The sequence below is a fragment of the Penicillium rubens genome, assembly GCF_028828025.1.
Source record: "Penicillium rubens strain IBT 27055 chromosome Unknown utg000004l_segment0_segment0, whole genome shotgun sequence".
Classification (NCBI taxonomy): domain Eukaryota; kingdom Fungi; phylum Ascomycota; class Eurotiomycetes; order Eurotiales; family Aspergillaceae; genus Penicillium; species Penicillium rubens.
In genome coordinates, this window is record NW_026890602.1 from 3,243,963 (window position 1) to 3,260,698 (window position 16,736).

General features: G+C 48.6%; 4 protein-coding genes across 4 annotated transcripts; 1 reads left to right on the plus strand and 3 right to left on the minus strand.

Moving 5' to 3' along the window:
* Window positions 1-2,172: 2,172 nt before the first annotated feature.
* N7525_011171 (uncharacterized protein) lies at window positions 2,173-4,102 on the minus strand (the record flags this gene model as incomplete). The annotated part of the gene is made up of 2 exons (XM_061215374.1): window positions 2,173-3,716; window positions 3,874-4,102. The coding sequence occupies 2 exons, from the start codon at window positions 4,100-4,102 to the stop codon at window positions 2,173-2,175; spliced, it is 1,773 nt and encodes a 590-aa protein (XP_061067886.1).
* Window positions 4,103-5,184: 1,082 nt separating this feature from the next.
* On the minus strand, window positions 5,185-5,994 carry N7525_011172 (C2H2-type zinc finger protein; the record flags this gene model as incomplete). The annotated part of the gene is made up of 1 exon (XM_002560803.1): window positions 5,185-5,994. One exon carries the CDS (start codon window positions 5,992-5,994, stop codon window positions 5,185-5,187), a length of 810 nt encoding a protein of 269 aa, XP_002560849.1.
* A 5,240-nt stretch (window positions 5,995-11,234) lies between these two features.
* Window positions 11,235-11,510, plus strand: N7525_011173 (uncharacterized protein; the record flags this gene model as incomplete). Its single annotated transcript, XM_061215375.1, has 1 exon — window positions 11,235-11,510. One exon carries the CDS (start codon window positions 11,235-11,237, stop codon window positions 11,508-11,510), a length of 276 nt encoding a protein of 91 aa, XP_061067887.1.
* Window positions 11,511-12,909: 1,399 nt separating this feature from the next.
* On the minus strand, window positions 12,910-14,273 carry N7525_011174 (uncharacterized protein; the record flags this gene model as incomplete). The annotated part of the gene is made up of 3 exons (XM_002560806.2): window positions 12,910-13,436; window positions 13,494-14,065; window positions 14,128-14,273. The coding sequence occupies 3 exons, from the start codon at window positions 14,271-14,273 to the stop codon at window positions 12,910-12,912; spliced, it is 1,245 nt and encodes a 414-aa protein (XP_002560852.2).
* Between the last annotated feature and the right edge of the window lie 2,463 nt (window positions 14,274-16,736).

Genomic DNA, 16,736 nt, shown 5'->3' on the forward strand with positions numbered 1-16,736 from the left:
CATTTCATTTCGTTTATTTTTAGATAGATTCTAGACTCTGACTTACGGCTATTCAGAATACCGTTGCGCCTGTTAACCGCACTCTGTTTACTATAACTATCTGCTATATTACTATATGTGCCTATATACCTTGGACTACCCATAGTTCCCCTGAGCCCAAATGGAGCTAATCATAGAGTCATAGAGTGAGGGGAATGACGGAAGAGTCCGGGACGACAAGCCCATTCTTAATCCTTGTCTGTTCGGTCGAATGCTGTTGGGCTTCCCCTCATTCAATGCAGGATCATGCAAATACTACCCAACGTACTATTATCAAGCGCGTCGTCTGAACCAATCAGACACTGAGCACTAGCGCTTCATGCTGTCTAGGCACATGGAACTTGTATTCCCTGCGAGCCTGACGTGGTCTACTCTGTAGGTAGTAGGTAGAAAACCGGACTGAAAAAGGGCATCAATTTTATTTGACGAGGCCGGGATCGATCGTCTGACTTTGCTGTTTGGGTTCAGTTAATCCTCGTCGTCTTTCCTGCCGAAAATGGGTGTCTGAGTAGCCTTATTTTTGACTTGATATATATGTACCTAAGGGTCAAAGTGGCTGCTAACCACCACTTTTAAAGATTCAGATTTCCTTATAAATTGACAGATAAGCAGAATTCATCTAGATACTATATCCTAAATTTGATACTCTACTAAGACTAGGAATATAGGTAAATCAAAGATCTAAGCTTAGAAGTGGCATCTCTTTTAAGGATTTAGTCCTATATAAAGAAGCTAAAGACCAATACTTCAACCAGCCCCTCTAGTGGCCTAGGGGAATAGCTCCTAGCCCACTACCGGTTCGGACCTTATCATACCCAGGAACCTTCTAGCGGTAAAACCCCGACCATCTAGTGGAGGTCCCTCATAAGGAATGGCCGGAGGAGGGGACATAGGTGCCAGGCTTCTCTCTGAGGACTCTGGTAGCTGCTGTCCTATCCTGAGGCCCAGGAACGGTCTGGATTAATGGGGATTTTTTTTGATGCTATTCATTCACATTTTGTTTTTGAGGCTATTCCCATTTTACATTTTATTTTATGACGTCTCTCTGCTTCTTCCTATACCGCTCATTCATCCTTTTGAGGCCATAATCCTCGACCTAATGTAAACGCTGGTTGGCAGCGTCACAACCAGCTTCGACAGTTGATCTCTGTTGTAGCTGGCATATACAGAGTCTGTCCCATAGGGGAATGTTGACATGGCGCGTGTTCTTGGACTACCCGATAGCACTGGCAACCATGATCTGGCCGTAGTCCGGGGCCTGGTGGCTTGGGGCAGTGGCTTGTTGTATGCGAGGGATCAGGAAAGAAGCCGTATTCCCAGTCGATAATAGCCCGGATTTTCAATGTGTGAGTATCGACAATAACATATGCTGGGCAGGATCATCGTGGCAGAAGACATATTCACTATCTTTGGACGCTTTCCGTGGCCATTCATTTTTGTCCGAAAGCCGCATCACTCGATAAGGTGGGAGAACTATCCCTGAAGGGCCACCAATAGTGTCCGATTTGATCCCACGGAGGATGGGCTATTGCTCGACTTCAGTACGGACGAGTCGTCGGTCTCGAAAGCACCGTACAAAGTTGGAACAGGGATGTTGCTCGCGCGTCAATTGAAACGCAACGCCGCGGCCTCGTTTTGGAGTCGTTCTTTTCCTAGTCGGGGGATGTGTTTTAATCAATGTCCGGGGCCAAGGATGTCTTGCGGCTGGCTTGAGGCATCGAACACTACTAAGATTTGCTTTCGGTTCCATGCCGCAGGAGAATCACGAGGACACTGCACCTCCAGTGCTGGGCCACCGCAATGTTGTACGTATGTCAACCTACATAGACATGTACGGATTCAGTCACTACCAACATTGAAATATGAGCCACTGAGACAGATATCCTTTGTTCGTGTACTGGACATGCCAAGCCTCAAGAATAAGAACGAAAACCACTGTGGAGTTGTAGTATCCCTCACCATATCCAGCGTGCCCGCCATGTCCATAACTCTGCAAAAACGGAAGAATGGCAAGACATAAGAGTTTCGTCAGAGAGCAGAAAACATAAAGCAGGAAAGATCAGAATAAAATAAACATCATGTTCTCATAAGTCATGGAAAGAGTAAAAAATCATGATGGCTCGAACTAAAACACTAGTAAGAGATCTGCGGTGCCTCATGAGCCCCGTAAGGGTTTCCATCACGGTAAAAAGTGCCATGGTCGCTCCGGGAATCGTTCGTCGAAGGCGCGTATTCAATCTCATCGGGCCAGCGATGGTGACGGGAAGGCACACCCTGGCTACGAGCGCGACGACGCTCACGCTTAACAGCGCGCTGAGCGCATTCCTCCCGGAAATGAGTATTTTCCTTGTTCTTCTCCATAACCTCCTTCCATTCGCTATAGGCACCCTTGATACCTAATGCAGCGAGACCGATACTCACAGCGTCCTTGGTGTTAGCTTTCATGCGGTGTTTGCGGGCCTCCTCAGGCGTAATCTCCCCCTCCTTCAACTGCTTCTGTCGCTCTTTCCTCTTCTCCATGCTCCCGTAGATACTGTGCGCAGCGTGGATGGTGGCCACACTGGCTAGACCTCCCGTCACGAGCATATCCCGCTTCAGCTTCTTCCGTTGCTTCTTTTCATCAGAACTGTCGCCTAAGTCAGAATCACTCTCGGAGCTCGACCCGTGGCCGTGCGCACCGGATTCACCGCGCGAGGCGCTGGTGGGTGCATAGGGGGGTGGATTTGTTCCGTCCAATGAATGGTGTCGACCTACATCTCTCGAGCTTTTGCCCCGTCTCGAGCCCCGGTTGTAATAATCGCTGTCCGTATCTGAATCCGAGTCCGAATAGTCGCGTCGATGACCCCGGCGATGACGCCGCTCTCGGTCGTCCCGATGCTCCGGACGATGCTCCCGATGATGCTCCTTACGGTCTCTGCTATCGCGACGGCCTTCTTCCTCTCCAAGTCCCAGGGCGGCCATTCCCTTACTGATGTACTCCGAAACGCTCTTGCTGCGCTTGTGGGAGCCGCGCTCCTCGTTACTGTCGCGGGAATCGTTGCGGCCGCGAGGCCGAGAACGCGATTTCGAGTATCGATCATAGATTTCCTTTCCTGCAGCAGCAAGAGCTCCAGTAGCAGCGAGGTTCTTAAGTCCACCACTTGAAGAGCGACCACCGTCTCGGCCACGAGACTGTGAGCGTGAACCATTAACGAAATGACTGGCAGCTAGACCTGCAAGCGTGGACTCGATAACATGACGTTTCTCGTGCTTGTTGGGATCTTTATCGACAAGGCCGTCGGTACCACCAGCCGTCACAGCGGCAGTGAGAACGCGCTTTCCTTTCGAGCCGGCCCAGTCACCGGGCTCTTTGCGCTGCTTGAATGCCTCAACAGCGCCGGCTGTCAGGGCGGCGCGGGCAGCCTGTGCAATGCGCTGTTCACTTTTATCGCGCTTGCTACCACCGCGGTGGCGACTGGGGCTTCGCGAATCCGAGGGTGACCTTGAATATGATCTATGGCGATGGCGATGGCGGGACGGGGAACGACCGCGACCACGCTCTCCGCGACTGGCTGAAGAAGCGGCACCCCCGAGGCCTAGCGCGCCCAGAGCTTGCTCGCTGAACGACTTGCGACGTCTGTGGCGGGGTGGAGAACGGCTTGGAGAAGAATCAGACTCGTATTTTGGGCGACGGGAGCCTGAGAGATATTAGAATCAATTTCAACCACATCAGCTCTATATCACTCACGTTTATCCTCGTGGTGTCTTGACCGACGAGGACCGGAGCTTCGGTAAGATGCATCGTTGTATGGGTCGTATCCGCTGACGGAGGAGGCACGGCGCATATTTTCGTACACGGGTCGCCTCGGCCGACGTGAACTATAAGGACGCTCGTAGGCATACTCTGAGCCTGGGGGTAGTCGCGCTGGACTTCCTCGATCGAGTCGGTGCTGGCGCGGGGTACATAAGAGTCTCGCTCGTGTCGTCTATAACGACCACGAGGATCATCGTACGGGTCAGCGTAACTGGCTCGTGCGTAGCGGTCGCGCGGCTCGCGATAACGGCGATCCTCGTAGTACGCCATGGTTGAGGCGAAAGTGAGACACAAATTGAAAGATAAAAGGTCGAGGGTTGTGAGCTGCTACCGTTCACTGGGAGAATATGTGGGATGGAAAAAAGGAGATGATCAGAGATGTATGGCGGGGTGGGGGGCGTGACGTCGATGTGGATTCAGATGGGTGAGCGAAGAACTTGGGGCTGAGACTTGGCAGTGGCTGAGAGTGAGAGATAGTACATGGGTTCCTGGCATTCATAGAAGAGAAGTACAAAGTCCAACGCTAAAGGACTATTCCTTTTCAGAGAGTATATATACTTGCGAAGCCAGATTACGCCAATGACGTACGAAGAAGAATGAAGGGATGTTTCTACAGCGGATATACCCCATCGAATGAGCAACTGGACTGATGTCGTGTATCAGATATCAGATTCTACTCCGACGTCATCCTGCATCTTCGGTGTCAGGGAATTTTCAACGGGCCAGCCCTATAATATACGCGAATGCAGACCATTCGATAATATTTTATTATCTTACTTCTATTTTCCTTTAAAAGATATACACAAACATACGAATATCCAACTGACGATATCAAAACTACCCGGAATTAAGATTTCTGGAACGTAAACAATGGTTCCACGGGTCGCCTTCGGGGGTTCCCAGTTACGATCCGACCAACACGATGCTCTGGATCTCGTTGAACTAGTTGCACACAATTTCTCATGGGAATCCCTGAAGGGAAGCTGGATACTACTTGATCGCCTCTCACAATATTTCAACCACACATAACACGAGAATTCCAACATGGTACACGAGGGATATAAAACAGGAAAACAATAAAGACACATAGTAACATATTCGGCCTTGACGTCTCGATGAGTTGAAACGTACAGTCATGCAAATGATCGCTGAGGTATGAAAAGAAAATCACAAAGGTAAAAGAACACATGTTGAAAGTCAGTATCGACAGTCAAAAGAAAAGAAAAAAAGGACAAATAGACAGAACCAAATCACACCGCACAGCAGTGGCCAAGCAGGGACCAACAAAACCTTGGAAGTGGTGTACTAAAAGCAAATAAAGTGGACGGTCGGAGAAGACCCAACTGACGTCCTTAGGGCGCTTGAGGGCCAGCGCCTGGGACAGGCGGTACACCTGCCTCCATAGGTTGACTGGCATTGAGCTGGTGAGAAGCCGAGGCATAGGCCGAACCGAGACGACCCATCGCCCATCGAGCGTCAGACTCCGGCTCCGAAGTAGAGCGCATCTCATCCGAGTGCGTGCGGTGAGTCCGGATGTGCTGTTTCATATTGTCTTTCCTCGTAAAGGCCTTGTTACAGATGGGACAGAGCACACTCTTTTCGCCAGTGTGCTTCTTCCCGTGGCGCGCCGCATGACCCGACGTCGTAAACGTGGAAGAGCATCCATGGCTCACGGCATAGGGACACGGGTACTTGTTCTTGCGCCCTGTGCCGCGCGTCGCACCGGTCTGAGAAGAAGGCCTTTCGGATGTGCTCGAACGAGTCTCCGGTGGTGTTCGAGGCGCTGCTGGGCCGCGAGCAGAGAATCGGTATGGTTCCCGTCGCGGATCCTGCCGGGTATACGGGTGATAAGATGATGGCTGACTGGTGATATAGTCGTAAGCTGAGCCGTCGGATGACCCGGGTGAGACGGGCTGGACGACTTCAGTCATCGCGTCCGAGGGGTGTCTGGTCCCTCGTGGTGATGTTGCTGGAGATTCGGATGAAGCTTGGGGACGGGTGAACTGTGGGTCGCTGACGGGCGGGGGGAGTGTCTCTGAATGATGTGGATAATATGATGGTGATGTGTGGTTCCGACTGAGTCGGGGAGCGGAACGGACCGCAAAAGATGGGTTGTCATCATTATTCAGAATGGACACAATACTCGCCCTACAGCTGGACATCTCCTCAATGCCCCGATGTGCGGTCACCGGGGCTGGAAAACTATACTAAAAGGCAGAATGCAAGTCAGTTTAGACTGTTGGCAACCGGCTCAGCCGGGCTCTGGATGCTCGTGAGAACTCGAGGGATCGCCGATCTGAGACAAGGGGAGAAAGGGGAGGAGGGTGTCGAAGAAGAGAAAGAACATGTTGCTCATTTCTTGCCCCCCGGAGGACACGACAAACGCACCAGCGGCTCTCGAAAGATGTTTGTCCTCTGTGTCGTGTAACACGTCGACAACATTAGACCCTAAATCGGCACTGGCCTGCAGACGTGAACTGAGGCCCGATGACTCGAGCTTGTGCCGGGCTTCGTATGTCCTTTTCTCAGGTGGAGGTGACCAAAGGTTGTTGAATACTGGAGATACGACTCGGAATAGGGCAAGGCGAGGTCTGACAAATCTCCTTCCGTCGCAGTGGAATCGTTCCGAGATTCAGATCTTCTTGCTGAATTTTTTTTTTTTTCCCTTTCTAATTTTGCAATTGGATGGGGGGAACACAACCCTCAACGGCAGTTGCAAACTGGCCTGGGGATGTTGCAGAAAAGTCGAAGTTCAACGCCGGTTGTCTAACTCCAAGTAACAGTTCTTCCAGATAAGTGTCAGGCCGACTGAGAATATGTAGAAACGAAATGCGCTCTGCGCGTGTCCGTGGTAGAGGTCGAAGTGGAAATGAGATCCAGGATATGAGATAAGATTGAGGGGGATTGACGGAATGAGATGGAGAGATATGAAGAGGTAAGAACTCAGATACAAATATAGATCAAGTCGAAAGAAAAAGCCGAGCCAACCATGGCCGTTGGTAACTAATTATACTAAAAGAGCGAAAGAAGCCAAGCTCCAGGGTCTGTCGAGGCTCAGTACACTTCCATGAGCATTTTAGTTCAGTGGAGAATTCAATAAAAAGAATAATAGAAAATCCCTAAATCCTAAATCCCTAAATCCCTAATAATATAAGACACAATACAATACATACCAAGACCCCTAATCCACCTGTGCAGACCCGTTTTCTTCTTCGTTTCTTCCGACCCTAGTGTAGAGGTCTGTGATGGTTTCTTTTTCTTTTCTTTCTTTTCTTTTCTTTCTTTTTTTCGGATGTATTTGAGTTTGCATTCTTCTGCAGCTTTCACTATTTTCTCCCAATAAATAATACTATAATACTATAATACGTAGTCGCCGATGTTAACTCCGGGTTGTCATTCGGACTAGGGCTTCGGCTGAACCAAGCGAAAACAGGAAAAGATCCACATCGGCAGAACTGCGGGTTATCATGAGACCATTGGACCCTGAGAATGATTTTATATTCCGGGATTTGGCATTTTTTTTTTTTTGTTATCTAATCTATGGAGTTTAGGGAAATCCAAAAGAACCACAAGCTTTTAACCCTGTCCACATTATCCATGCAATGTACGTACGTATTCACACTTAGAATCATCTAACTAGCTCACTTCTTCATACTTCTTTTCAGAAATCTAACATACGTAAGTGATGATGTTGGTACCTTGGCCTGTTTGGGAACTCACCTCCGGCTTGGATCCCATAGCGGGTATTGGCTTCAGTTCGGGGATTCCTACTTTGATTGGTTGATTGATTTCTTAGTTTCTTACAGATTATAGTTCTATTTCGTTCCGTTTTATTCCTTTATTTACTGCCGGACGATCTCGCCCTACGGTATAAATGGGAAGAAAAAAAAAAGAAAAAAAGTGAGACATGAAAGGCCCAGCCCTGATCTTTAACGTTTTAACGTTCTGATAATCTATTTTCCCTTCAAGCTATAACGTGGCGCTCTTGTTGGGCTGTTTCTTCTCTGGAAAGGGTACTTTGCACCGAGATTTGCTCTTTTTTCCGAGACCATCCAAGCTTAGGATAATAATTCTCCCCTGAAATTGCGGGTACAGTCATAATTATGGACCGTACAATGCATCCATTGTGTACAGAATACGAATGTATACGCATTTCAAGGTTTCCTCCGGTTTCGAGTAAAGATAACCTAATTAACCTAATCTCTTCTTCCACTGTTTGCGTCAACATTTCAAAATATTTACGTAGGGCCCAGGGGGGAAAGGGACTGGCCCGTGCAAGGATTCGTATTCGCATCCATCCGCCCCGCTCCGACCCATTCGCGGGGACTCTCCAGGGCTGACTTTCCTCAACATACGTTGTATGTTGTAATACAATGAAACAGACATTCTTCTAGGAGTGATCTTAGTTTTCAGAGACTGGTCTTGTCTAAATTGTGAGTGAACCCATATACTCTATCCGGTCATATATCAAACTTTGCATTTTTCCTTCTTTCCCCTCGTTTCTCCAAAATACCATGCGTGGCACCGCCGATCAAGCTAAGCTTCAATCTTCCGATCCGCTGGAACCAATCTGGGAAAGATGTAGTACAAGGTTCGTGAACTGAGGACGCGGACCGTTTGGGGGCTTTGCCAGCCGAGCGTTGATTTGCCTATACTCGATCTTAGATGGAGCATACGTATGCGGCCTACGTATATATCCACGGGAGACGTATATCCACGATAGTTCGGGCTGTCTAGTCCAGCTCCGACGAATACGCTTCTTTGCTTGTTTCGACTAAGGATTTAGTGTTCGGGTCTGTTCTCTCACTCGAGCTTACGCCACAGGCTTGATTCCTCAGGGCCCTGTACTCCGTACTCGTCGCTATGTTTTTAGGTTCCTGGAAGGACCCTGTTTTTTCTTTATTTTTTTTTTTTTTTTTACTCGGGCGCAGGGCCTCGTGGCCCGCTTACTATGATGAGACTAGTGAGGCGTTAACCACTTGCATAGCTTCGCTATCACCACCATTCCTGCTTAGCGGCATGGATACGCTAATTTACTACTGCACCCGCCACATTTTCTTAGCCCACGCGGCCTTTTATATGCTTACGTGTTTCAACCCTTCCGCGGAGTACGAAGTATAGAGGAAAGATTGAACTGAATAGTTAACTAACTTGGATTTATCGATGGCCTCAAATCTCCCCGACACCGAGACACTCGGAGATTTTCTGCCCGATGACCGAAAACGAAAGAAAAAGATCAGGTTCTTATCTCCACCCATCTCCACCATGCATCTTCCCATCTTCGAATCAGAAAATGATTGTCGGCATTCAGCCACAATTCCATTAAACTGTTGCCTGGTTTCCAGACCGTAAGCATACAACATACAAACTTAATGTTCATAATCACCGGAATTTATGCTTAACTCCATAGAGACGATCCGGCAGATACATTCCCGGCCATCTCCCAGCGTGGAGACTTCAATTCCACAAATCCTCTTGTCGTGTTCGGATGCTTTCGCACTATTGATCTTTCCATCTATTTCTAGGCTTCGGAGCCACTACCATCCCTGGATAATTATGGGACCTGTGCCCAAGTTATTGAGGCTTTCACTGTCTGGAGATGCTCAATATTCTGTCAACCTTAGAAGGTTTGCCAAGGTCGAAACCCCTGCTTACAAAGCGGAGGGAAATGACCCCGAGTGGACTCATTATGGTCTATTATTATAGGTCATGGGCCATTTTGCTACTCCGTACAGACCAGATAATCCCTGATAATTCACCTCGCTCCAAAAATCAAGTCCCTTATGGTCTGAGCGCGACCCCAGGTATCACTTTAGGCTACCGTCAAACCCTAGCTTCCTTAGTTCGATTGGATATTGACCGGTCTCGGCAAAACGGCTGTGCTTGTCCCTTGTGAAGTCGAGACCCTGTTTATTACAAACATGATCCTCATGAGTTCTCTGAGAATAAAATATCAAACCAAACTGTGCGGAGTATATTGTAAGAAGAATTTAACGGAGCTCGCATATGTCGTGCTCCGTACTATCCGTCTCTAACAATTTCCCCTCCTGGTTCCCCATTTATCAAAGTTCATGTTCCCACTCTGAATCCGCTCATCCAATTGTATTCGGATCTTGTAATTTCAGACGTTAGTGCTAGTAATCAGGGAATTATTCCACCTTCCCAAAACAACCTATATCGGGCCACGCGGAAGATAATCATATTATTATGCGCCTGCCAATAAATAAGGGTTCGGCCGGATGTGGTTCTTGGTGGAGTGGAGGATATATAAAAATGGAAGAGCGTATCCAACATTGCGTACTCTAGTCTAAGTTTACTGGGCAGTCATATGTGGCTGAGACAAGGCGCAGTTCATACTTGGATGTTTGAACGGGGTCAATCCATAACAATGACTCCTGTACTCCTGTACGCAGTCAAGGTAGATTCGGGTTGATACTAAGATTAATTTACCTCTTCGCGCCCGTTGACTTCCACGCATCAAGCTTACGATCACTTTAGCGACATGAATGAAGCTGCGTAAGCAGAAACGTCATGTTGGTGGGCTATCCAGGCTTGCTGCTGCGTGCATGCTAGGATGCCAAGCAAAAGGGAAATTACTTCAAACATTCGTAGGTTAGCCCCTGCATATTCGGGTGGGGAGGCCGATGAGATATGGCGGCTACCTAAAGATGTTGGGAGTCCCGGAGACTTTTCGCGGGAAATTCACCGAGCGGAGAGGACGAGTGAATACGTGGAGGGTGGCGTGTTATGACTTCTTTCGACCATGGAGACGTTTCATGGGACTTCCTAACGTCCTTCTAGGATGGGTTTTGATTCTACTGCCGATTTGTATCATCAGATCGGACGATTATAGACTTCCCTCCATCGTTAGAGGTTTTGGATAACGTCCACGATGGTTGGGCTGCATATTGTAGCCAAGTGTGTCGACATGACTATTGCTGATGCGTCGGTATCGATACAGCTACGATAAGTCCTTTGCAAAGACCCCTTAAGCTACACTAGAGGCTGAAACGTAGATCTTACATACTGACTTTGAGAACGCTAACAAGATGGGAGACCTAGGGGCCAGCAGGAAAAGCTTCGGTGCTCAATCTGAGAAGTATCATGCCCCCGCAACATCGACTCTTGTCTCATCATGCCCACTTTCCCTTCTACTATCTTATAGTCTAGTTAACGAGCAGAATCCATACAATGGAGCGAACTTCTTCCATCAAGGTACTTGGTATGGCCCTCAAATATGCCGTGGAAACACATTAGTGAGTCCGTGCTGACATTCATCTTATCGATCTTTTCAGGTTCTTGAACAGAAGTTTTCTACGCCCGGCCCCTCATCCCCTCTCCAAACCATGCAATACCTCGATGCCTCTTCGTAACCACCTACCTAGGCTCTGGGTGACATATGATGCAGTCAGCTAAAGCTGGTCGACCAGCCTGCCTGTCCCCTTCCCTCTTTGTGTTCGTGTATCATTTTACCCGAGAAGGGAGCAAGCATAAGCATACCATTCTCTTCGATGCTTCGCCTAGTACGCATGTCATCCACCTTCGAACGGAACGCAAGCGATATTCCTACGTGCGACACACGGGCACCAGCGCCCGGGTCGTGCGTGTGACGAGTGGCCACGCCGAAAGCTGCGCTGCAACATACAGCTATCACAATGCGGGGTTTGTCAAGAGATAGGGACTGTGTGTGAGGTGGCACAGCCTGAGGCTTGAGGGCCAAAAAGGGTCACCTGGGGGTCAGATGCAGTCATGCATCTAGAGGCTATGCTGAGGAGCTGTCTTCTGGCGTAGGAACAAGACAGGTTCTTGGATCTTCGAGTAGCAATAGGTTCGTACGATTGCCATCTCGGAGGAGGGAGAGTTCTCCAGACCTGTATCTTCCAACGGCGGTGACAGCTTGTTCTATGTCGGTCCTTGAGGCGTTTTTATTTCTTCCTGTCTTGACTTGGCTTCCTTGCGGTCGTCTTTTGCTTGATGTTTTTGATAGGCATAACCCGCCACAAAATATCCATCTGGTACCATAATGTAGAGGGAAGAAACTGGACGATTCGGAAATCCAAGATAAGATATGGAAAAGAAAAAGACAAAAAACACTCGGCTCTGGCGTTATTAGCACCACACTCTAACCAACTGAGCTATGGAACCCGTAATTGATGTATGGCTTGGTGACTTTGTGTCTCATAAGGAGGACCAGTAAGTTATGTATATATTGACAGTATTCAACTTGAAAATATACATTTTGGGGCTTCATCCCCAGGCAGTCTTGTGCGTGGACATCGTCACTAACATCTTCGTCCCTTTCTTCCTCCGCTCTCTTCACATTCACATCGTTTCTCCCTACTCTACCTCCTGACCATCCTCTTTGTCTATATCATCGACAAAAATGTCTTCACAAATCAGTGACACAATCATAACAAGACAACTACAGCCTTGCCAGCGGTAAACGGAAACCTTTTCCGGCTCGAATCTCAGCGACGCATTTTCTCTGGAATTTTTGGAACAGCTCACCGAAGCCTGGTTCAGTCATTCGCCTGCTGATTACATTATCCACGGGTACTTCTTAGGTAGGTAAGGAACAGCCTCTGCCTGTTCAGCTCGGCTTATATTACCAGGTCTCACAATACGAACATTTTCTGCTGATCCATTTGCCTCCGGCCCTTTCAGCTTTATGTGCATATATACCCAAGCCCAAGAGGGCATCGCTTTATGCCGATCCGCCCACTAAAGGATTAGAGACTGGTTTCCTAGTCTCTCATAAGTAATGATATCACTGAGTATTACCGCATTCGGCTTTTTTTTATTCTGGTGTCAATTAAATTAGTATTTCTATTAACAAGACATACTTGATTCAGCAACACTGAGGGACAATAATGGTCGCACAGGGGCTGGGCAGAGACCTTTTCATCTTTTGATACATAGATCGACGAAGATCAAGAGATCATTAACCCCAAGGAATTGGATTTCTAGCTTAAAATGAGGAAATAACCGAACACGGAAAAACACAACAAAAGCTAAACAGAAAATGTGTTATCAAAATAATTTCCATCCGAAAAGGAAAGTAAAAACGGGAACGACGTTTACAGCATGGCCCCGCCCCTTAAGAGATCGATGTTTGTAGTACGACTTCCTGTCTTGGTCTCCAACTGGTCGACGAAATGGTCCCATGATGCCTGGGATGCAATAGGCGCACTGCAGTACGGCTCAGCGCCAGTAGCGTCCAGCAACGTATCCAACTGAGGCAACACAACGCTGAGTCTATCTGCTTCTACCTGGAACATGCGCTCCCGGGTTAGACTCGTATGCTGGACAAACCAGCCCTGATTCTGCAATATGACCCAGATTTCATACAGTGCCACTAAGTCAGAATGAACTCCTGCCTCTATAGCGGCTTCATAGGCGATGCGATGTCCCATAGCCTCGACGAATTCCTGGGATCTTGGCAAGACCAACCGGTCAAAACCTTCTCCGCGGTGGCCTCCTGAAATGGTCCTGGTCATCCCGCGAAGCTCATCAAGTAGTCCTTGTTCGTGCTTTGCTAAAAGGGAGGTTGGGTCCTTTGCAGGCGGCATGTTGTATCGATTGAGGAGAATCTCCGATGTCAATCCTAGAATTTATCTTCGTTAGTACATGACGTAAAATGATATGAAAGAAGGCCCCATACGAATACTCAACACTAGGGTATCTCCCTCGGCGATCGACATCGCACGGGTTTCCAACATGGCCTCAATAATATGATTGTTCTCAAATAAACCCTGCGCTCCGCATCGCTCGGAGAGAGTAAAAAGACAGGCTTGAGATGTTTTGTACAAAACAGCCTTCAACATAGCCCCAATCGCATGTTGGACCGGGGCTGCCACGTTGGGGTGTTTGAAGTACTGGATGCTATGCTGAGCATAGGCGTCGAAAACGGAGAGCTGAGCCAATGCATGCAGTATGGGACCATGTTGAGTCCGGAAAGAGATAATGGGCTTAGGTTTCTGGTCTGGCCCAAATATATGCCGACGCTGGCTATACTTTCCTGCGACGAAAACACCCCGTTTCATCCCTGCAATCATCTGTAGTGGCAACGCGACACTACCAACCCTGATGCGCCAGATCGATGATAGAAACTCCTTTCGCATATCTTTCGGTTTATCCAGGCTTCCTAAGAGGGCGGACTTGGGTAGGCGGACATGAGTAAAAGTCGTAATGGCATGATCTACCGGCTTTGATGCTGCTCGTCTGGGGAGCAGCCTAAACGGAAGTGAATATGTAGGTCAGCCCTATCAATATGAGTATTGAATTGCCATACGTACTTAGCGGTTACACCGTCGCACATATGCTCTCCATCGCTGAGCCAAGTGATAAAGGGTCTGATACCACGATCTTCACCGGAAACAATAAGTCGGGCGAAGACAATTCCAACTCGCCGGAAACCCTTTACTGGCGCAGCTGGTGGCATTATGTTGGGTGGATCACGTGACATCACGTGATGCCACCACAGGTAGATAGTCCCAGACAGCCTCTCACCTTCAGTCTCTTCTTTTCCCTCTCTGTCCATTTCAATACATACGATACTTTCTCCATTGATTAGCATCGTAGCATTTCCATGAGGTTATGAGCACCTTACTTGTCAGCTGGACCACTGACAACTCGTTCTTTTGAAGCTTTACCTGACCCTGTCGTCGATCTCGGCCCGCACCGCAGTTTGTCTCCACTTTTGTGCGGAGAAAACTCTGCACGGCCGACCATTCGACCAATCAGCATCCAGGAAGCCTTCGACCCTGCCGGATTCTAAAGCTCCGTAAAGCTTTACACATTCACGCCGGATAAAGCTCCGTTAAGCTTTTACTTGGTGATTCGAAAACATGGCTGACATCGACAGCGGCAATGAGGGGGACACCAACCCTCATCCCCTCGATGTGACAGCTGACCCTTTGAATCCCATCCCCATTCCTCGCATCCCCGCACCCCGCACATCGATCCCGTCCGTTAACAACCCGATTCGCTTCACCAATGACGACGATGACAGCGATGACGAAGACAAGAAACCCTCTCATCAGGGACATGGTCTCCCTGAAATTGCTATGATGAAACTGCAGAAGGTGAAGGCGCTCGAGCACAACGACGCCGACCCCCGTGCATGGAGACAGGCTATTGTTTATCAGCTGATCCCCTATGCGCTGGAGTGGCTGCTCGATAGCGACATTCCCAGACCAGATAAATCGAACCCCGTATATAAGAGATGGAAGTATTGGTCCCGCTTGGTAGCAAGCTGGATGTACGGCCAAATCGACACTATTCTACAAAGCAAGATCCGCAATCTTTTGAAAACTCCTAAGTACGCGGACAAGATATATGATAAGCTCATAACAATGACTCAAGGGAGTGATATGCTTCAGATAGCATTTCTGGAGATGCGCAAATTCGACAAAATGAAGAGATCGGATTACAACTCGGCAAGTGAGTACATTGAGGAGTATCAGAAGCAGTATCATGTGCTTGCCAGATTCAAGGCAGCTCCTCACCCTACACACGCTCTGTCACAGGTTCTTGCCAACCTCGAATTGGAAGTCAAGAAGGTTCACTTTATCACGGAGGAAGCCAGCAAAGTAGAACCGAAGAAGATGACGCTCGAGAAGGTGGAAGAATACTGGAAGGCACTACAGGCAGCAGCAGTCATGGAAGGCGTTTCAAATGCAGCTTCCAATGCTAGCCGTGGTGGCCGTGGTGGCGGCCGAGGTGGTCGTGGAGGAAACCGAGGTGGCCAGAGTGGTCACAACACCGGTAACGACAGCACCCAGCCAGCCAAAGACCCCAATGCTATCGATAGCAACACTGCTAAGAAGAAGAAGAAAGGTCTCCGGAAGCAGCCTACTAACGACAAAGACATTCATGACTACGCACGCGAGATACGCAACAGCACCACCCAGAAGGACGACAGCAACATGTGCTCTTTCTGCGGATTCGGACCGCATGCTGCAAAGAGATACGCTTATCTCAGCGAGACCCCCCATCTTCATAGGAGCCGTCCGGAAATCTCTGGGCCTATTCAAAGGCTATCCAGAGAGCTCAACGCCAGTCGGAAGGACAAAGCAACATGGTTGTTGCAGCGGCAAGCTCGGTAGATAGGACCAATGACTGGTTGCTTGACACTGGTTCTAGCAAGACTCTCACACATGATCTGGAAGATTTCCACACTTACCAGATAGATCATCCTGACCTCGCTTACGTGTACAAAGACTACTCCGGCAAGAGAGTGGTTACACTAGGTCATAGAGAGATCATTGTGTACGCAGCTTTGCCAAATGGCAAGACTCACTCCTTTATGACAACCGGATACTACAGTCCCGGAGGACATAGGAAGCTCTTTGGTATGCAGAAGCTTCTGGAAGAGCAGGACATTTCTTACGACACACGCACCAGACATCTAACAGACGGCAAGGGAGACATTATAGGATACGCAGATACGTCTTCTGGCGTCCCATACCTTGTCAGTCCCAAAGATAAGGATCCAAACGAAGTCCCATCTGACTCCGACTCTGACTCGGATAAAGAGGACATTGACATTGTGAACAAGGTGACAGCTTACGAAGTGCACCGACGTCTCGGTCATGCCGGAAAAGCTCGCATTGCTTCTACGCTACAGCATACAGAGCAGCTGGGTGACGATGAACAGTACGGTACAGAGCATTTTGACTGTGACGCCTATTTTCGTGGCAAATCGAAACAAAAGATATCTCGGGAACCCCAAGCTAGAGTGCAGGACGCAGCATAGAAATTCCACGTTGACACCCAGCCAATTAAACCCACTGGACCAAATGGGGAGAATTACTGGCTACCAGTTGTTGACGATGCTACCCGTCTGATCGAGGGAATCATGCTAAAGAACAAGAGTGATGCTTTTCACAAGCTGACTGCCTTC